General features: G+C 41.5%; 1 protein-coding gene across 1 annotated transcript in view; it reads right to left on the minus strand.

The window, feature by feature from the left end:
• Positions 1 to 22,560, minus strand: part of LOC110210469 (uncharacterized) — a 59,835-nt gene extending 37,275 nt beyond the window's left edge. Inside the window, 8 exon segments of the mRNA XM_078149146.1 lie at positions 5,335 to 5,658; positions 5,756 to 5,940; positions 9,036 to 9,209; positions 11,333 to 12,241; positions 12,866 to 12,979; positions 13,612 to 13,738; positions 14,139 to 14,224; positions 22,493 to 22,560. Coding sequence (XP_078005272.1) covers positions 5,335 to 5,658; positions 5,756 to 5,940; positions 9,036 to 9,209; positions 11,333 to 12,241; positions 12,866 to 12,979; positions 13,612 to 13,738; positions 14,139 to 14,171 — 1,866 coding nt within the window. The 5' untranslated portion in view covers positions 14,172 to 14,224; positions 22,493 to 22,560.

The following is a 22,560-nucleotide window of genomic DNA, read 5'->3' on the forward strand; positions in this document are numbered from 1 at the left end:
ATACAAAATAGCTATGTGATTCCCCAGTCAAGCATTTTCTTTTTGGTGGGGTGAAGAATAGGGTTATACACTTGTAATTTCATCTGTGTAGAGAATGCCTGGTATATAAACATGTTCCAGTAATTCAAGTGGTTAGTCCAACGTCACATAGCTAGTATGTGTCAGAAACAGGATTTGAACAGGATTTGAACCTAAGGATGGTCCTATCTATTATGCCATGCTGGCTAAGTTATCCTGATGAAAAGGAAATGAGATTAAGAACTGCTGTAGCCATGCTAGATTTCAGTGATCACTGCTTCCCTTTCTAAGTGTTCTCATGTTATTCCTTTAATAATACATTCTAGAGTTTTTGCCAGGAATCAGAATCAAACTCTATAGTTTGCAAAATCTACCCTTTCCCCTTTTTTGAAAATTGAGATATTTGCTCTTCTCCAATTCTCCAAGATCTTCCAAAGATCTACAATGCTGAGAATCACTTGGTATGGATTTTTATTCCCTTTGAACCACGTTTTGTTGGCTCCCAGGGCAAAGACTGTTCTCCTTGGAAGAAAAATGGGAAAAGTAAGAGCTGAGTAGTCCAACTTTCTCACTGTTGTCTGTTATTCCATCCTTCCCTTCTTTGATCTTCCTTTTGCCCCCAACATTACTGGGGGAAAATCCTTTGTGTTGTTCTTAGCTTTTCTAGCCAGCCTCATTTCATTCTGGGACTTCATGTTCCTGCCACAGTTCTCCCGGGACCATGCTACTCTTGTTATCATCCTTAACTACTTGATTTTGCTTCCATATTTTATACATATCTTTTAAAAATCTGACTTCGTAGATTAATTCCCTTGGCATCCATATAGGGCTCTTCAAGCAGCTTCCCTTTTTCTTCCTAATCGGTATCATTTTCTCCTTCTGTCTTCAGAATTTCATAGTTCTCTAGGTTTGTTTGAGGTTTTTTTTGGTTTGGTTTTTAAGATCTCTAACCATTTGTAGTAGGCTGACTTTGCTCTGGTCCCTTTTCTGAAAACTTCCATAATCCACGCTTGTCTGGCCAGATCCTTGCAGCTCAAGACCCTGCATTTTCCTGCCTGTAACATCAGAGACAGGAAGCCTATCAGATGCATCTGAGTAAGAACTTGCTGACTTCACAAAATCACAGAATTTGAGAGTTAGAAGGACTTTAATGGCCATCAAATCCAACCCATACAAAAAAAAAAAGAATCCCCCATATAGCATACCCAACGAATGGACTTCCTTTAGAACCAATGGCTTTTGGAAATATAATTGAAGTGCCATGGTATAGAGATTATTACAGATCCATTTATCCCACATATTAACATTGGAGTGGTGCTAGCTTGATGGAACCTGGATGTTGTGCCAAGCACTGAGACCAGGATCATCACTGATCGTCCTGGTGTGGTCCCAAAGACTATGGACTGCCAAAGGCCAGCAATTAAAACTATGTTTCAGCCTTTCCACTCCAGTTGAGACCTGCTGATACTCTTTGCTACTGTGGTTGGTGTCTCTCAGGATTTAAACCTTCAAAATATCAATTCATCATCAACAAGCATTTATTAAGCACCAATAAACATGGGAAATACAAATTTTTTAAAAAAGAAACCATCCCTGTACCCAAGGCACTTATATTCTAGTGGGGGTGGGGGGTGGGAGAGAGACAAGAGCTACACATAAACAAATATGTACAAAATAGTTAAGGTCATTTTGGGAGGTAAGCCCCCAGCAGCTGTGACAAAAAAAAAAATAAAAATCAGAAAATATCAGATGCAGGAGGCAGCATTTAAGCTGAGATCTGAAGAATTCTTCAAGGGATTCTAAAAGGCTGGGGCAAAGAGTCAGTTCATTCCAAGCATGGTAGATAGCATGTGCAAAGGCAGAGACGAGAGAGAAAACATGTGTGAGGAGCAGCAAGGGCAGTGCCTGGCACATAGCAGATGTTTATTTAATAAATGCTTGTTGATTAACTAAAGGTCAATTTGGCTGGACTTCAAAGCACAGGAAAGTATAATGAGGTTGGAAAGGTAGGTTGAGGCCACTTTGTGAAGGACTTGAGATACCAATCAGAGGAATTTATATTTGATTCTAAAGGTAAGAGAGAACCATTGATTATTTGGGGGGGGGGTGATATGATCAGACTTGTGCTTTAAGGAATATCACTGTGGCAGCTGTGTGGTTAATGGATGGGAGATGGGAGAGAGCTGAGACAGGAAAATCAATTCAGAAGCTATTGCCATAGTCTGGGCAAGAGATGGCGAGGTCCTGAATTAGGGTAGTGGCCGTGTGAAGGGTCCAAATGCTACAGATGTTGTGGACATAGCATCAATAAGACCTTGTAACCGGTTGGATAGGGGGAGCAAGGGAAATTCAAGGACAACCCTGAGGTTATAAGCCTGGGTGACTCCAAGATGGTGCTGTTCACAATATAAACAGTGAAGTTAGGGCTCTATTTGTACCACAAACATGACATCCAGCCTTCTCATATTGCCATTGGCCCCTTCCATATATCATCTATTCCTTTGGCTTTGACTATCACCTCTGTAAAGAATGTCATTCAAATCTCTTATCTCCAGTCCTGCCCTCTCTCCTTCTTGCCAGTCCTTCCTATCCAACTCCATGATTTGGTTATGCCTTTCTTCACAATAGTAACAGTCCTTCTTTCTCCATTCCATCCCTCCCCATTAAAGGCCTAGCTATCCTTTGAAAAGAATTTAGAATTAGGGGTGTTGATTTGAGAGTCATCAGCATAGAAATAACAATTGAAGCCATTTACAATGGGTGTTCTTCCCATAACAGTTATACAGAAAGTGAAGCACAGAAGGCTGAAGGTAGAGCCTGGTGGAATACTGACATTTAATGGTGGAAAGAAGAGGAGGCAGAGAAGGAAACTTTAGAGGGTCAGGGAGGAATCAGGAAAGTCAGTGTCATAGAAACTAGGGGAGAGAAGAGGAGTTTCAAGGACTGGTGAGTAGTCAATCCATCAGTAGAGAAATAGGCTTGCAATACAAGAAAACATAAAACACAGTCCCTATTCTCCCAAAGTTTACAACCTACTTAGGGACATAAAATATATAAACATAAACTGATAACAATAACTGACAATCAGTGATAAAAGTCAAAATGATGAGGACAGTAAACAGTAGGTCCCCCTGTTTTTCTGATGCCACTCCTTTGTGGAATGCCTTCTGTCCCTTTTTCAGGGGATACAAATTCACACTCTCAAGTGGGAAGAGGAAGAAAAGCCTTGTGGAGGAGGGATTTGAAGAGCAGCAAGAGGGCACTCAACTTCATGTCATTTGAAAACTGGTAACAGGAGGACAGGGGATTTGAAGGTAAGCGAATGTTCTGGTTTTCAAAAAAAGGGAAGAAATCCGAAGTTTTAAAAACAAATGTTAAAAATTGTTTTTACATGCAACTGGGAAATAAGATATACAAGCAATGGAGTATAAAAATCTATCTTGCCCTACAGGAAAATAGAAGAGGAAGGGGATAAGAGAAGAGGGTGGTGATAGAAGGGAGGGCAGATTAGGGGAAAGGGTATTCAGAATGCATGCCATCCTGGGGTGGGGGGAGGGGAGAGATGGGGAAAAAATCTGGAACTCAAAATCTTGTGGAAGTGAATATTGAAAACTAAAAATAGATTAATTAATTTGGAAAAAAGGAAAGAGTATGGAATCTGTAAACTATAGGTTGGTGAGTTTCACTCAATTCCTACAACACTTTACTTTTTTTAATTAAAGGAATGGTAAAATCTAAAATTTAGGCAATTTTTACATTCATTGAACTGAAATCTACCACTGTGTTACCAATTCTACAGACATTTATTAAGTGATTAATATGATCAATGCACTGAAGAACCAAAGACAAAAACAAGACAATTCTTATCCTCAAGCAGTTTACATTCTCCTAAGGAATACAACATATACAAAAATACATAAATGCACCACGATTTCAGAAAGAAGACAGAATGAACAAATGAGAGGGAAGAAAGAAGGCTTCATCAGAAAAAAAGAAGTGGCTTCATCATTGTTAATTTGAGCTAAGGCTTGAAGGATGGATTTTGAGAAGTAAAGATAAGGAATATATTGATTCACAAAATCTGGCAAAGGCCATCTTGTCAAATGCATTTGTGAACAAGAATTTCCTCTATACTATATACCCATTCCTCTATACTATATACCCAGAAATAGTCATCTAGCCTTTATGAAGACTGTCAATGAGGGGGAGCCTATTAATTCCCAAGGAACTCATTTTATATTTGGCTAATTTTAATTGTTATGAAGTTTTATTGTACTCTTTGCAACTCTTACCCTACTGCTCCTAGTTTGGCCCTATGGGCCAATCAAAAAAGCCTTATCAGATGAGATAATACTTATGAAGCACTTGACAATCCTGGGACATAGTAGGCACTTAATAAATGTTTCTTCCTTCCCTAATCCTTTTTCAACATGACAGTCCTTCAGATAATGTGAAGATATGTTCTTCATAAATCCTTCCTCCTCCAGGATAAATATACCTTATCCCTGCAACAAATCCTCATATGGCACAGTAGCCTTCTGGCTAGACACTCCCCAAACTTATCTATGTTCTTCCTAAGGTGGGGTGCCCAGAACTGAATGCTCCAGACTAACCAGGGACAGTGGAATTTTCACCTCCCTAATAAAAGCAGGTGACATTTCTGTAGACGTGAAGGATTTTGGAGTGCTCTCCCCACCAAATCTCATCATCTTCCTACTGCTAGGAATTCTTCCTCCCTTAATGCAACCTAATATTAGCTGTTTTGGCTGCCAAATCAAACTGTGGATCCAAAGAGAGTCCAAAGACCAGAGTTCAAAGTTCAAAAACCACTGAAATGAATGTGGTCCATGTGTAAAGGGGGAGCATGAGGAAGTTGATACTGGGATTCTCAAGTTAAACGTATGATCACATTGACCTCATAAGCTCCTTGATGAGAAAGGCTGGTTTTCTTTTTCACCTTTGCATCCTCAGTGCCCAGCATTTATCAGTTAACAAGGGGAAGGAAACAAGCATTTATTAAACACCAATTATGTGCCAGGCATGTGCTAAATGCTTTACAAACATCTTACTTGATATTAAATGTTTTTTGAACGAAGGCATGAAATTAGGGGTTGTGTAAATACTCGTTTACAAGGACTACTGAAGTCTGGAGAGGTTATCGAGACCTGCCCGAGGTCGCATGGCCAGTTGGTGTCGCGGCACAAACCGGGGGTCCGAGTTCAGAGCTCTTTCTACCTTACCTCACTGGGGCGAGCAGTAAGAACCAAACCAGCCCACTCCCCCTTGAGTTAGAGTGATAAATTACATTTAAGGTACCCTGGGCCGAGAGTAGGATAAAATGGGGCCAGTTAGACCAGCCGGACAGAGGAGTGATGAAGGTCTGGACTGGGGTGGAAGCAGTGGGAATGTGAAGGTCACCCCTGAGAGCCCCTTCTGAACCAGGGGTTCCATTAACTTGGAAGGGGGAAAACCCACTACAACTTTATTAATTGGTTTCTTTTGCAATTCTATGTATTTCATTTCGTCCAAGGAGCCCCCGACCCAGCCCTGGATCCGGAGACCGAAAAGAGAGGGGCAGGAGCCCCGGGGGACGAGCCTGAACCCCTCGGTCTTTGACTCCCCAGCGCCTGGCACGGGTCCCTGCAATCAGGAGACGCGTAATAAACGCCTAGAAGCCCGGAGGATGGGGGTGCCAGGCTTCCCACACGGGGACATCCAGCCCAGCAGCTGAACTAACACCTGCACGCTCGGCGCCACCCACGATGACCCACGAAAGGACACGAACACTCACGAGAGAGGACACGAGAGAGGTCCCAGCCGGGGTGCTGCCTGGGAGGAGAGAGTGGAACCCCGGCTCTCCGCCGCTCCCCACCCCACCCCCGTCCCCGCCGTGGGGGTCCGCGCCCCCAGCTCCCCACAGGCCTCTCGTGACACAATCTCAATCTCCCACACCTACGCAAGCGCGCGCCGACAGAACGGCCTTTACCTCTAGACCAAGGATGGTCCAAAGTCCTACACTTCGGTTCCAACACGCTACTACGCCTGCGCACCCATTACCATCTCAAGCCGCTGCGAATTCCACCCCCAGACTCCATTTCCCGGAGGGCTCCGCGGCGCTCCACCCCATGGATTCTAGGAAATTGAGTCTGAATGGGAGGCGATGTGGCTCTATGAATTCTGGGAAATGTAGTCCTCTTTCTGTCGGCGCGGTTGCATTGAGGTTGGGACGAAGCAGGAGGGCGCGGATGGTTAATGAGATATCACTCCTAAGGAGAATAGTGTGTGTTTGCGTGACAAGTCACAGAAACACAGCTGTATCTATTGAAGGCCCTGCAATATCTTAACATTTTTTGAGCACAATCTTCTGTAATGAATATATTTTAATTGGTATGAGATGCTAAAGTAAAACGTAAATGGAACATCGAGATTTCCCAGTCTCAAATGTCTAGGGCTGCCAAAAACTTTAGGTGCTGCATTCCAAAATTTGACTATGTAACTTACTCTTACTCAGTAGCCCATTTAAAAAATTTTCCCATCAAAAATTGTATGTCGTCAACAAACTTCAACACTTAATGCCATGCATTATACTAAGAGCAGATGATACAAAGAAAATCAAAGATAGTCTGTCTCAAAGAACTCACAATGTAATAGGAGAGACAATATGCAAAATACTATGTATAAACAAAATATATACAGGATAACTTGGATATAATCTCAGAGGGAGGACGCTGGCATCTAGGGACTCTAGGAAAGGCTTCTTGGAAAAGATGGAATTTGAGATGAGATGCAAAGAAAGCCAAAAGTTGGAGACAATGAGTGAACATTCTAGGCATGAGCCAGTGAAAATGCATAGGAAAAGTTCAGTGTCACTGGATTGCAGGGTACATGGAGAATAAAGTATAAGAAGATTGGGAAGGGCCAGATTTTAAAGGGCTTTAAAAGCCAAACAGAAAATTATATATTTGGTCCCAAAGGTAATAGAGAACCACAGGAGTTTACTGAATAGAGGAAGGTGGCGCAGTCAGACTTGCACTTTGGTAGCGGAGTGGAGGATGGACTGGAGTGGGAAGAGACTTCAGGTAGCAAGATTAACCAGCAGGCTACTACAACAGTCCAGGCATCAGGTGATGAGAGCTCTGCTTGGCATTCCAAGACCCTCATAAAACCTTTTTCCTACCTTTCCAGTCTTCTTACGTCCTACTCTCCAAAACATACTCTTTGATCCAGTGACAACTGACTACGAACAAGACACTCCCTCCAGACTCAAGGTATTTTCTCTGGATGTTCCCCATGCCCAAAATGCTCTTCCTCTTAGGTTCTGACTATTGACCTTCCTGACTTCCTTTACATCTCAGCTAAAATTTCACCTCTTACTGGAAGCCATCCCCAACCATGCTTGATTCTAGTGCCTTCCTTCTATTAACTATTTCCTAGCTTGCTTTGTATATACTTGTTCGCATGTTATCTCTCCCATTAGAATATAAGCTCTTTGAGGGCTTTTGCCTCTTTTTGTATCCCCAGTGCTTAGCACAGTGCCTGGCACGTGGTAGGTTGACTGATTGACTAGACTTGTGACATTGTTAGAATAGAGAAAGGGGGCGCATATACGTACAAGAGACATTTCCAAGATCAAATTGATAGGACTTAACAACAGATTGGATATGGGGTGGGGAAGGTAAGAAAGTGTAAGAAGTCCAGCTTGGGTAATAATTTAATACATTTTATTTCCTTGTTTACAAAGAAATGTTTTTTAACTTAAAAAACAACACTTAAGTACGCACACATGACCTGATTATTTTTTTTTAAGTATTCCTATTAGTAGGAATTTTTTGTTTTTGGTTCTTGGTATAGTCAGAATTTAATATTACCATAACTACTAGGGCAGTTAGGTGGCACAGTGGATAGAGCTTGATGTCAGAAAGACCTGAGTTCAAATCCAGCCTCAGACACTCACTAGCTATGACCCTGGCCAAGTCACTTAAACCTGTTTGCCTCAGTTCCTCATCTGTAAAATGAGCTGGAGAAGGAAATGGCAAACCACTCCAGTATCTTTGCCAAAAAAAAACCCAAAAAGGGTCACAAAGAGTCAGATACAACTAAAATCACTAAACAACAACTTAAGAGTTCTTTTGAATTCATGGGACTATTATGGTTAAAACCTCAAGGTTGTTTGTTTCATTTTGTTTTTTTTAATGTTTATGTTACCATCCTGTTAAAAGTACCTTAATAATTTCTAATGACTTTGAAGATTTCTGCAGTAGGATCGAGCAGATGTCAATCCCTGACCTGTGTCAGCATGTTTGATTCTAGCCCCACACAGCTGCCTAACGGGAGCGGGCTCACACACTGAGTCTTTCATCCACGTTACTTCCTCCTCTCCACAGCAGCCCCACAGTTTGGTCTGTAGTGGTGCCTGTCCGTTTTATATTATCGTGGCCATACTTTACATCTTGACATTATTAATTTGTAAGATCAGGAGTCACTCAGGGGGACAGATCCAGATTCTAGAATCTTTGAAAGAAAAAAGATATGACACAGTTCATCTAGTTTGCCAAAGCAACACTGAATCTGATACTGTTCTAGGTTCTGATTTGGTTTTCCCAGTGCTAAGATCAACATGAAATTAAAAATAAAATGGCAAAAAATTAAACTGCAGTTCTGGTATTTCCACTGAAACAGCAATTAAGAATACTGCAAATAGATTTAGAACCAAAAATATTTCATAAAATTTTAGTTTTCGTAAAATCATGTAGTCTTAAAGTTTAAAGGAAACTTAGAGGTTATCTAGTTTAACCTCTTGCCCAATCCATGAGTCCCTTTCCCCACATCCCCAACAGATGAGTCATCCATATTCAGCTAGATTATTTAGGTATGTGAACTCTACACTACTTCCTCAAGACTCCAGGGTCACCACAACTGGTCGTGGTGAGCAAGAGCTCTGATGAAATCTCTGATGCCAAATTCCCTCAAGCTTAGGCCTTCTATGCCTCAGGTGGCAGGGAAGCCCAACATCTTACCCACTTCCCTTACAGGACTAGCACAGCCTAGTTGCCAATGAAGCTTGTGTCCAGGGTACACCAAGGAGGAAAGCAAAACAATAATGAGGGGGCAGGGGTAGACGGGAAAGGATATGGTGTACTCTTCCTCATATATGGAGGATGAAGCCTCCGTCCACATCCCTGGCATGGCTGCTGAAGAGAGCAGCAACCACAATTGTGCATGATAGTGCGGCTCCTACTAGAGGGAGAGATTAGAATAAGATCTGGAAAAGCCAAAAGTTGACAAATACTACAAGTAGAAAAATGATAAGGAAATTTAATGTCTACTGGGGATCAATGGTATTGGCAACTTCCAAAAGCAGACTAATCTGTAAACTGGGGAGAGGTGGAAGTGGGAGCAAAGAGGTGAGCAGGGGACAGAAGTAAGGGGAATGTGGCTAGCCCAATAAATAACTTAAATGAAGAATATGAGATAGCCTATTAAGAGCTTGGTAGGGATAATAAGATCAAGTAGAGCACAAGGCTGATGAACAGGAATACCAAAAAATAAATCAGAGAGAAGATGAGATCTAGGAAAAACGAACAATCAAGGAATAAGGAAAGAAAGAGGAATGGCGAGAACAGCTGGTGGAAGGTAGATATTATATATGACAAGAGAAGTAGAAGAATCCCAATTGAGGAAAAAGTGACCACCCTTCCCCACTTGTCTGAAAAGAAGAGTTTGCCTGCCTGGAGCTAAGGCAGCACATCTGCCTGGGGGTACGTGTCCTGGAGCTAAGAATTCCCTCTAACTCAACCACTGTGAGTCGTTCTTTCCAGTCACTCCCCGTCTGTCTGATTTGCTCTCATTCACTTCCTTGTTTACCTGAAGTAGTATTTCCCGGGACCTCTCTCTTTATACCATGCACTCATGTCTCTTCCTTTTACTCCTATAGGAAAATCACATCAGGTTTAGAAGTGGGAAACACAGTTGGTAGCCCTGCCCCAAGTGAATTCATGAAGAAGAAAAGTAAGAAGTGGGCTGGCTCAACAGGGCAGAGCCACATTGTGGGGAGCCTCGAATGCTAGGTCAAGGAAATGGGACTTGATCCTGGTGGCAGGAAACCTGGTGGCTGACACAAGTAGAAGGGAATCAGAGGCAACCTTAATCTTTTAGTCTCAAATGAGCTCCTACCTAAAGTGAAAATTATCAGCCTTTTTTAATACCTAGAGCCCCCACAAGCAGTGACAGGGCAGCATTATACTCAGTGATGGGCTATATGTTACTGAATTCCATTGAAAAATACCACATAGGGGCAACTAGGTGGTGCAGTAGATACAGCACCGGCCCTGAAGTCAGGAGGACCTGAGTTCAAATCCGGCCTCAGACCAAACATTTGACACTTACTAGCTGTGTGACCCTGGGCAAGTCACTTAACCCCAATTGGCTAAAACAAAATTAAAAAAAAGAAAAATACCACATAATCAACATTCACTCTAATCCATCTTCCACTCTGTTGTCAAAGTTGAATTTTCTCAAGCATAGGTCTAACCACGTCAATTCCCTGTTCTCTACATCCAAATAAAACATAAGTCCTCTGGTATTTAAAGCTTTTCATAACCTGGCCCCTACTTACTGTTCCAGTCTTCCTACACTTTACTCCCCTCTATGCACCAGCTACGCTGACCTATCTGCTCTCTCCTAGCCTGGGCTTTTGCAATAACTGCCCCCATGCCTGGAATGCTTTACACCTCCCCTGCCCCCCAAACCCTGCCTCCTTATTTCCCTAGATTCTTTTTTTTTCCCCTAGATTCTTTCAAGACTGTTTGAATCTCACCTTCAGGAGGCCTTTCCTGATTCTCCCAAGCTTCTAGTGCCTTCTCTACTTTCTCTACCACGCGTGTACCTATAATGTCTCCCTCAGAATGTAAGCTCCTAGAGGACAAAGATTGTTTGGGCTGTTCTTGGTATTTGCAGGGTTTAGCACAGTGCCTACGACATAGTAAGACCTCAATCGATGTTTGTTGATTGAGTCAGCCTTGTATGAGATGTCAAGCTGGCCCCAAACCATCCCAACCTTAGAATTAGGGTGAATTATTCACTAGGAAAACTTGACCTACCTGGACATCTTGCCAAGGAAGACATATGCTTTAGGAGGATAAGAAGACTTTTAAGTTGCCTCTTCAGTATCTGCGTCCCTCTCAGATTGAGACCCAACAAGGCCAAGGAAAGTCCATTTTCGGGAAAGGTTTTCAGGTCATTTTATACTTAGTATTTGACACCAGGCTCATGACATACTACCCACAGACCACTTGCTCTTTTGCTTGGCATCAAAAGAAGGAAGAAAAATTAAATAGCAAGCAGAAAAGGTAGTAAGTTTGAACAACAGGTTTATTTAACATAAGGGAGATTAATAAGTTTTTATGTAGTCTCTCTTCATACCTAAGTTCTTGTGCATTTAATAAAGTGACAAGTTTGGCTGAAGTTTCCCAAAATTCATGATATTCCCAGGGTTATTCTTTGGCATAACGTCGCTGATGTTGGATTACAGATGACTTATGACTGAAAATCTTTCCACATACACCACATTCATACGGTTTTTCTCCAGTATGAGTTATCTGATGTCGTTTAAGATTCCTTTTTTGTATGAAGGTTTTCCCACATTCACTGCATTCATATGGCTTCTCTTTACTATGAATTTTCTGATGTTGAGTAAGAGATGAGCGGTCAAAGAAGGCTTTGCCACACTGATCACATTCATAGGGCTTTTCCCCAGTATGAATTCTCTGATGTCGATTAAGATGTGAGCGGTCAAAGAAGGCTTTCCCACATTCCTCACATTCATAGGGCTTCTCTCCAGTATGAATTCTTTCATGTATAGTAAGGGATGAACAGTCAAAGAAAGCTTTCCCACATTCATTACATTCATAGGGTCTTTCTCCTGTGTGAGTAATCTGATGTCTCCGAAGGCTACTTATATGTCTGAAGGTTTTCCCACACATATTACATTCAGAGCCTCTCTCCTTACTGGAATTTTTGGAGGCATTGATTAAAAGTTTCTTGAAACTTCTCTCTTGTGAAAGTGATTTTTCCAATGTCTTCTCTTCAGACTTTTCTCTTTTCTTCTCCAATCTAACCTCAGGTACAGTAACTTCACTTGTGGATCTTTCTGTTAATATCTCTGGTGATTTTATTTCTTCTGAAATGTTCTGCTTTGGAACTGACTTTTTCTCCCAGCCTGAAACTAAGAGAAAATAATATAAATTAACACGGTAATAATAAATAATATAAATCAAGATATTCTCTGTACTGTTTAAAAGGAAAATGATCTAGCAGAATATGGATATTGATGCTAAAAATGCCTACTGAATCATCCACATTACTGGGCAAGTATCAACAGTATTGAAATTAAAGAACTGGAGTAGTGTAAAGAACAAAGAAGGAGGGAGAAAGGAAAGTAGTCAGCAAGGTAAGCAAAAAATATGATTGAGCTTATTTAGGAATAGGGTTAACATTACTCTCAGCATCCTTAAAAGTAGGGGATACTAATGAGTGGGAAAAACAAGGAATACATAAGGTTTAGGATGGGATTTGGATAGTTACCCTTTCAGGGAGTAATGAAGGATGATCTCTAGATAATGTGTAGAGTTAAAGAGTATGCAGCTAAGAAATGAGAAGGGAATCAGAAGCAACACGATTAAAGAAAAACAGATTTTCCATACCCACCGATGTAAGATGGAACAATGCATCCCTGATTGGGTCCATGGCAACAACAATTTCAGCAGGCCTTAGGGTCACTGAGAACACTTCCTCACTAAACGCATTAACTAATATCCATTAAGTCACCAGCACTCTCTCTTTTACTCACCCAAAGAGGTATTTCTTGGGACCCCTCCCCCTTCAGTTCCTTGCACATCAAGCATCCAAGGCTCTTGTCCTTGCTCCAACTGAAAGATCACATCAGGTTTGGAAATTGGAAGTCCTGTTTACAGAAAAGGGAATGAGACTTAGCAGTTTGTCTTGGAAACACAGAACTGTCACAGAAGTCAATCCCAGCCCTTTTTCTGCAAAGAGAAGGGAAACATATTTATATAATGTGAAAATTACTATATCATCTAGTACAGTATCATTTTCCACATGAGGAAACAGATGCTTAAGCAAAGTCACTTATGTTCTCAAGATCACCGGGCTAATAAGTGAAAGAGCTGGCTGGGATGAATCCACTTTCTTCTGACTTCTCCCTCTTTCCACTATAACATGCTACCATCCTACTGGGTTAGGACAGGACAGCAAGCCAGGAAATGAATAGGTTTCTGAAGGAGGCTCAAGGCTTATTTCCAGAGCCCCTGAGAACAGAGGACAGGAAAGTAACAACTTGGGGCAAGGGGATGGGTAACAAATAAAATCACTTATTTTCAACTCTATTCACAGTAGAACTTCAAAAAGAATTAGAAATCTCTGACCTGAATCACAAAGCAAAATTCAGACAAGCAACTGAAAAGCTACACAGCTCTTAGCAATTTCCTCTGAAAAACCTGTACCTGTAGAGCTGTCAAGGTGGTGGCCCCTCCCTATGATTCTGAACCTGAGTTCAGAAGAAGGAGTTATCCTTACCCAGTGAGATAAGGTTTCTATAGTTCTCCAACATCACATCTCTGTACAACTCCCTCTGTGCAGGGTTCAGTTGCCCCCACTCTTCCTGGGTGAAGTTCACAGCCACATCCTTGAATGTAACTGATTCCTGAAACAAATACATTCTTGTTCACCCATGGACTCCACACTCCTGGGGAAAAGGAACTGATAAAAAGCACTTAAAAGAGACAGATGGGATAGATAGGAGGTAGGTCTGATAATGTTAAAGGCTTTCAGTACAGTGCACTGCGGAATAAGGAATAAGGCAGAAAGCATCTTGTCTCCAAGTTACTGTGCCTATCCTGAGCCACAGTGAGGGAAGGCATTAGATGAGGAAACATCCTTATGGTCCATCATTTACCAAGATGGGGCCAGTTTCCTAGGGATGAAGAATTGGGGGTTCTTGTTCCTGGATAGGATAGAGCTGGGCAGAGAAGCTTCATGATGAGGGTAGAAAAAGGAAGCACACTCTAGAAATTGTGACTACATTTCAGGAAAGATCGATTCACCTGGGATCTGGCTGCCAGTGACACAGAAGCCATTTCTTCTTCTGTGTTCCCCTCTTGGAGAAAGGTAAAATCCAGAGAATGCCAGGCTAGGGGAAGAAAAAGAGGATATGAGGAAGTCTGGTCTTGTCTTGCAATTCCCAGACCCAACAGGGTAAAACTCTATCATAACAATTTGGTGTGATTCTCCCAACTCCTTCACATCACACAGAGGTAGGTTAGAATGAACCCAGACATAGTTTCCCTGCCCTTTCCTTGGGTAAAAGACAAGAATCAAGGACATTACAACCTGACACCTTCATGTTCCGATGCTTGTGGAACATTACAAAGAACAGAGGTTCTGTTTCTGAGACAGGAAACATGCCCTGAATTGAGATTATCAACTGGCTATATGATTTGGAACACAGACCTCAATATCTCTGTGCCACTAACCTCCTTTAACTGAGGGAAAGTAATTCTCATTCTCTTTCCTGTTCCCTGATGTAAAGAATCATGAGTTTGATTTTCAAAGTGGCCACATGGACACATGACATTAGAATCAGAGAGGAAACTGAGTAGCTATGCCAGTGATTATCTATGCATCCAAAGGCAAATCATTTAGCTTCTTGTTATCTATAAATGTTACTAAAAAGCAATAGGAGTGATTACAGAAAGCACTCACCAAAATTTGTTTCATTACTTTCACTAATACCTCATGTCAGAGAAACATTGAATCTCAGAGTTGGAAAAGAATCTCAGAGGGCATCCAATCCAGTTTGAACTTGAACAAAAATTCCCTTCAACAACATATCTAGGGGCAGTTTGGTGGTGCAGTGGATAGATCACTGGCCCTGAAGTTAGGAGGACCTGAGTTCAAATCCAGCCTCAGACCAAACACTTGACACTTACTAGCTGTGTGACCCTGGGCAAGTCACTTAACCCCAATTGCCTAAAAGCAAAAAACAAAAACAAAAACAAAAAACATACTTGACAAGTAATCACACAGCTTGTGAGAACTAGTAAGGGAGAACTTGTTCTCTCTCTCCAAGCAGCCCATTCTATTTCTGGATAGCTCTAATCATTGGGGGTTTTTTCCCTTTACATCAAGACTAAATCTGCCTCTTCACAACTCCCACCCCATTGTTCCTTGGCCTCTCCAAACAGAATGAGTCTAATCCTTTTCCATATAAGAGTGTTCCATATCTCTTCTTAAGTCTTCTCTCCTTCAAGCTAAACATAAACAATTCTGCACTACATGTAGCTTGGATTTTTTTCTCTACATTTCTTTTTTTAAGTAAGTTTTTATCAATGTCTTTTGTTTTGTATATTACTATAGTTTCCTTTAGTATCCTTCCCCTGTCACTCCTAAAAAGCTTCCCCCTATAACAAATATTCTTTTTTTTTAAAAAAAAAAAGGAGAAAAATTAGTGTAACTGACCTATACAATAACCAAGACATCAAAAGTCTGAAAATACATGAAATACTTGTGGACCTTCCACCACTGCAAATGGGTGGGGTGGGAGTTTCTTCTGCATCTTAGCTCTGCACTTTGGAAAAATCCCTTTGGCAGTTATGAGGAAGAGGGAGTCGAGAGAGGAAAACCCTCAAGCAAGGAGCAAATTAGTAGGGTACTGCAACAGTCCAGGCAAGAGGTAATGAAGGCCTAAATGAGTGGAGAGAAGGGAAATGATGAAAGTGATGTGGGGGAAGGAATAACATGATCTGGCAAATGAATGGAGATGGGGAGTGAGCATTCAAAGCTAACATCAAGGTTGCAAACCTCACTAGAAGGATACCTGATGTCCTTTAGAGAAACAGGGGAAGATCTGAAGAGGGATGGGTTAGGGACAAAACATAACGAGTTCAATTTTAGACATACTGATTTTGAGATGCTTATGGGATATCCAGTTGGAAATGTCTCACAGGCAAATGGAAATGTGCAACTGAAACTCAGGAGAGACTAGGACTAGATATAGATTTGGGAGTCACATGTGTGTGTGTGTGTGTATACATATGTATATACATATAAGTTATCATTAAACTCACAGAAGTTTACAAGGTCACTTGGTAAGAATGTGAAGAAAATTTTAAAAGGCCCAAGATAGCCTAGGGGAATACCCAGTTAAGAGGCACAATATGGATGAGGAACCAGCAAAGGCAACTAAGGAAGCCAGACAGGTAGAAGGAATATTAACAAAGAACAGCGTCACAAAAGAGCACAGAGGGGAGAACAGTGCCAAATATACTGTAAAGGTTAAGAAGGATGGAAACTGAGAACAGATCATTAATGTGAACAATTAAGAGATCACGAGCAATCTTAGAAAGAGTTATTCCCATTGAAGTCAGAAGACAAATTGCAAAGGGTTAAGTGAGTAAAAGCACAGGAAGTAAAGGTAAGAGGAGCTTGATTGTAAAGAGATATAAGACAATAATAGTTTGGGAGATGGTAAGGTCTAGTGAGATTTGGGGGGGAGAAGAGATCAAGGTAGGTTTGCAGGCAGGGAAGGAGCTAATAAATAGGAATAAATAGGAATAGACTAAAGATCAGAGAGAGAAATGGGATGATTGCAAGGCCCATCTGCCAGAGAGGTTCAGAGAGGACAGAATCAAGGATACATATATAGAGTTTGGGAGGAAAAATATTTGAGTTTCAGACATGTTAAGCTTGAGATGTCTCTGGTATATCTAGATGGAAATTTCCAATAGGCAGAGGGAGATGTGTAACCAGAATTAACACATTGGTCTTATTAAATAGGGCCATTCCTTCATGATAGATTGAAACAAAGAAAAAGAGAATGTGGGATGATGTGAAGGTATTTTGAGATGTAGAGAAGCAGAGAAGAGGAAATACATGATGAACCACTTCTATTTTTTTTTAGTACAACATGAGGAGAAATTCTCAGTTGAGAGGGTGAGGGAGAGAGGATGGTATATTTTCATTTATTCCCATATGAATCACCAAAAGTGGGGGTAGTGGTCATCAGGTTTGACAATTCTTACAAAGTGCTCTGTCATGTCCCACATACATGGTTCATGGCCGTCAGGCTAAGAACCCCTGAGGTAAAGGATGTGTGATACTGCAATTCTATCTTGATAGCTTAAGAGGACAAAGGGGATAGTCCTAACTAGGATAAGAGTGTTTTTTCCCCTCAACTCTTAAACTTTTTGATCCCTTGCACCTGTCTTCAAATATTTAGGTCAAAATTTCCACCAAAGTTCGTTGTTTTATTCCTAATCACACCTTGTTAAATGCCAAACTGGAGTTACTCCTTTCACTGCCTTCTCTGATTATACTTGTGAGCTGCTGAAGGATCCTGGAGCAAGTCAGGCAACCTGCTGAGTGAGTTCATTACCTATTTGTGCTATCTAATCTCAATTTGTCCCTCACTCACTGCTGCCCAGGAATTCTTTTACTCTTATCTGACTGATTCTCTACCACACTCTACATTGGCTATTCCAAATTTCTCCTCAGATCTTCTAAGTTATTTCCTGTCAACTCTCTCTCAGCATAGGACCTCACCTCCTACTTTACTGACAAAAGAGGTCTGCACTTTCTTCTTCTCCCACCTCTATACCTTAAAATTCCTCTTCATCATTCCCCCATTCTTATCTTTCTTCGCTTCAATCTCTACAGAAAAGGTGAGGCTTCTCCTTGCCAAAGCTAACCCCTCCACTTGTGTTCTTGGTACTCACCCCTTCTTGTGTCCTCTGAGAACTTGTACCCCCTCATCATTATCTCTTTCATCTTCAGTCTTTCCTTGTTCACTAACTCCTTCTGTGACCCCTAAAAATATGCCTGGGTCTCCCTGGCATCCTTAAAAAACCTTCACTTGACCTTGCTATTCTCTCAAACTATAATTCTGTATCTTTTTTCTCCTTCACAGCCAAACTTCTAGGAATGGTTTTCTTCATTACCTCACTACCACTAATTTCTCAATCTCTTGCAATCTTGCTTTCAGTCCCACCTACTGACTGTAACTGCCCTCTCCAAGGTTACTAATAATCTGTTACTCTAATTGCTAAATGCAATGGCCTTTCTTCATTCCTCATCCTTTTTGATCTCTGTGCAGTTTTTGTTATATTTCATTACCCCTTCCTAGATACTCTCCTTCTGTGATACTATTCATTCTTGGTTCTCCTACAACTTGACTGACTACCACTTCTCAGTTTCCTTTGCTGGATCATCTTCCTCATCCTAGAGTTGTATCAAGGACTTGGTCCTGAGTCCTCTTTTTTCTTTATGCACTTTCAGTGATCTCAACAAATTCCACGGATTAGATCATCATCTCTTTGTAGACAACCTATCTATGTATTTATCTCCTGGCCTCAGAAGCTCTCAACAAGTTCTGTGGATTAGATTATCCTCTCTTTGTAGATAACCTATCTATGTATTTATCTCCTGGCCTAAGCTTCCAAACACACAATTGTTTAGAAGACTTATTCACTTGGATGTCCCATAGACATTTCAAAATCAACATGTCCAAAATGGAACTCATCTTTCCCCAAACCAATCCACCCTCCAAATTTGCCCATTTCTATTTTTAATTATATTTTGCTTTTTTTAATCAGCAAAAATCCTTCCCACCTCAACTCTTTCCTCCCACCCCAACTGAAAAGAAAAACAAGCCCCATTACAAACATGCATAGCCAGGCAAAACAAATTTCTGCACTGACCATGTCTAAAAAATATGTCTCATTCTGGATTGAGTCCTTCAACTCTCTATTATGAGAAAGGTAGTTTCATCATTAGTCCTCTGGAATTGTGGTTAATTGTTGTGCTTGTTAGAGTTCCTAATTCTTTCAAAGTTGTTTGTCTTTACTATTCTTCCTTTTCCCCTTTCCCTCCTAACTCCTTATTGAGTGAAATGTATTTCTGTACCCACCTCCGTGTGTATGTTCTTCCCTCTTTTGTCCAGTTCAAGTAAATGAGGTTCAAGTGTCAGCTGCTCCCCACTCTTTGTTTGTACAGATGTCTACGTGAGCACCCTGTTTATATGAGATTAATTTTCCCTACCTTTCTTTTCCCTTGCCCCAAGCATATTCCTTTTCCTCTTTCTTTTCATTCTTTTCTTAAAACCATCAAGACATAACAGAACCACTCCAATTAGACTAACTGAACTCCTTTTATAACTCCCCATGATGATAGGGTTCAGAGAAAACATATTTACCATCTTCTCATATTGGAATGTAAACAATTTATCCTTGTTTAGTCTTGTAACACTATTTAATTCCTGTTTATTTTTTATGGCATACAATATTCAAAGTTCTCCACTCCTTTATAGTGTGGCTGCTAAATCATGTGTGATCCCAGCTATGGCTCCTCAATACCTCAATTCCTTCTTTCTGGATGCTTACAGAATTTTTTCTCCTTTGACCTGAAAGCTCTTGGTTTTGATAGTTTCTTTTGTGAGGTGACTAGTAGATTTTTTTTTCTTTTTTGCTATTTCCATTTTGTCCTCTGGTTCCAAGAGATGGGGGCAGTTTTCTTTTAAGATTACTTGAAGTATGATATCTGTGCTCTTTTTTATTTTTTCAGTCATGGCATTCATACATAGTCTAATGATTCTTAAATTTTTTCAGCCTTTTGACTTAAATTTTTTTTTCTTGTCTCATTAGCTTCTATTTAGTCCATTCTAATTTTGAGGGAGTTTGTTGCTTGGCCAAGTTTTTGTATCTCTTGTTAATTCCCTTTCTACTTTTTTTTGTCCACTGCTCTCATTTCTTTTCCAATATTTTCCTCTAGTGCTCTCATTTTATTGACAAAAACATAAAACTCTTTTTTAACGTCTAGCTTCATCTCTTCCTAAAATGAATTTGTACCTAAGCTATTTTGGGGTTTTTTGAGGCTTTGCTTAAGGTATTTTGGAGTCATTTTCTTCTTCTGGTTTTGTGTCTTGAACACCCCTGTTACCATAACAGTTTTTCACAGTGAGATTTTGTTTATTTGTTTGTTTATTCTTCCAGCCTATTTTCTGACTTGATGTTAGGGCCAGGCTTTTGCTCTTCTGGGGGGAGGGAGTCTGGGGGGTCTGGATAGTCTTGAGGTATCGAATCTTGTGCTATCCCAGAATTCCAGGGGCAGCTCAGGCTGAGGATCTGCAAGCTTTCAGGTGCTCCCAAAGTCAGACCAATATCAGACCAGACCCAGGGCAAAGTCTGATCACTGCTCTGCTGTTCTGAGCTCTGCAAGTTCCTGACCAGAGTTTGGGTCTAAGTAACAACAGCCACTATTAGCCAGCTAGGAAGCTCTGGTTCTAAATGACAGATCTGTAGGCTTCCCTTTGGTTTGGGATTCTACCCTTGTTATTCCTTTGCAGGCTTCAGACTGGGCTATGAGCTGTAAACAAGACCCTGATCTGCTCCTGGGGTTGGAGTCATACTGCTGCTGTTTATTTCTGAGCTTTCTCCTTTCAAGGATCTTTGGCAGCTTCTTACTTTTAACTGCCACCCCTTCTGAGATTTGCCCTGGATCTCAATTTGCCCTCAACGCCTCTCTCTTCTATCCCTTTCTTATCACTCACACAGTCTCTATCTAGACTATTGCAATAGCCTCCTAATTAGTGTCTCCAGTGCCCAATCTATCAACTACATAGATATCAACTAAAATTGATATTCCTAAAACACAGATTTCACTACTACTGCTGAAGTTAACAGTAAGGCTCCAGTATGGCCTCAATCTATTGAATTTATAAATATTAGTTGGGCTGAGAGTGGGAGAGATTAGAGGCCAACAAGGTGATCTAGATCTGGGGTTTTTCACTTGGTATCCACAGAAACTGTGTGTTGGAGGATAGATTTCAGGGGATCCATAAACTTGAATGTGAGAAAAATTATACCTTTATTTTCACTAACTTCTAAATGAAATTTAGAATTTCCTTCAATTAGTTAAAAACATTCTGGGAAGTCCAACAGCTTCACCCAATTCCCAAAGGGGTTCGTCACACAAAGTTAAGAGCCCCTGATCTAGATACATTCAAAGTGGTGTGTGACTAGGACTAGTGGGAATAAATGAAGAGGATAAGGATGGGTACAGGGAAAGGCCCTCTACCAATGTGGGTTAGCAGTTTCTCTGCAATTTATAATTTTCTTGAGTTACCTAGAGCACAGAAAGGTTAGGATGGTTTGCCAAGCAGGATGTGTTAGAGAGATGGGACTTGAACCCTGATCTTCCTGCTTCCATAATCCCCATTCTCTATGTATTATACCAACCTGGCTCTGACAGTAAGGAAAATAGGCCAAAATTGAGAGTACCTTCTAAAGAATCAAAAAGAATTTTAAAAAAACCCAAAACCTGGCAACACACTGGATGTAGAAGTCTCTCTCTCTCTACTCCAGTCCATCTTCCACTTAGCTGCAAAGTGATCTTCCTAAATCAGATCCAATCATGTCAGATTATAGAATTTACTGAAAGTCAAGGGGACCCAGCCCCCCAAAAAAAGGTTGGAAACTCCCTTACTAGACTGTGAGTTCCATGAGGAACCGTGTCTTACCTAAACTTTATATCTTCCTATATTTAGATTCTCTGCACATGGTGTACCTTTAAATGTTTGTTTAATTTCGACTTGCAGAAAAATCCACATATTAATATATAATATACAAGAACTTTGGACTACAGTGAAAGCACTCGAGCACACACACACTCGCTCACTCACTCTCTCAAGAAACTCCAGTGGCTCCCTATCACCTCCAGGATCAGATACAAAATACTCTGGCATTCAAAGCCTCTTCCCACCCTTCCAGTCTTCTCACACCCCAATAGGTACTCGTGGATCCAGCTACATCGGCCTCCCGGCTCTTCCTCAAACAAGGAGCTCCATCTTCTCACTCCGGGCATCCTTGTCTCCCAGGCCTGGAATGCCCTCCTCTACAACCTCCTTGCTTCCATCAAGTCCCAATTAAAATCCCATCTTCTACAGGAAGCCTTCCCTAACCCCTCTTAATTCTAGTGCCTTCCCTCCGTTAATTATTTCCAATTTGCCCAATTAGCTTCCGACTGGAAGAATTCCAAATTGGCTTGTTTGTACACTGGTGTTTGCTTTTTGCCTCCCTCTCTGGACTGTAAACTCCCCGAGGGCAGCACAGATGAGGCGCTTAATCAAGGTTTATTGACTATCGAGAGGATGAGGCAAGAGGGCGATCAAGCCTCGAAGACTGGAGGGTCGCGGCCCCCCGGCCCCTGCCCCCGGCCCCCGCAGGACCACGGTTCCCGCAGAGGCCGCAAGGCAGGGGATGGTCCAGTTCTCGGTGGTCTCCCGCAGGGACGCTTCGAGGGGCTCTCCCTGACCCCTTCCACGCCCCAGGGCCGGCAAACCCCACTGCCCTGGGGCCCCTCGTGACACATGCACTCGGACACGCCGCGAATGCAGAACGGACTTTACCTCCAGAACGAAGCTCGTTCAGGGACCAACAGAGGACTGACTGCACCTGCCGCGCCGTTTCCGCTTCT

Source organism: Phascolarctos cinereus, unplaced genomic scaffold (assembly GCF_003287225.1).
Source record: "Phascolarctos cinereus isolate Bilbo 61053 unplaced genomic scaffold, phaCin_HiC Scaffold_2;HRSCAF=192, whole genome shotgun sequence".
Classification (NCBI taxonomy): domain Eukaryota; kingdom Metazoa; phylum Chordata; class Mammalia; order Diprotodontia; family Phascolarctidae; genus Phascolarctos; species Phascolarctos cinereus.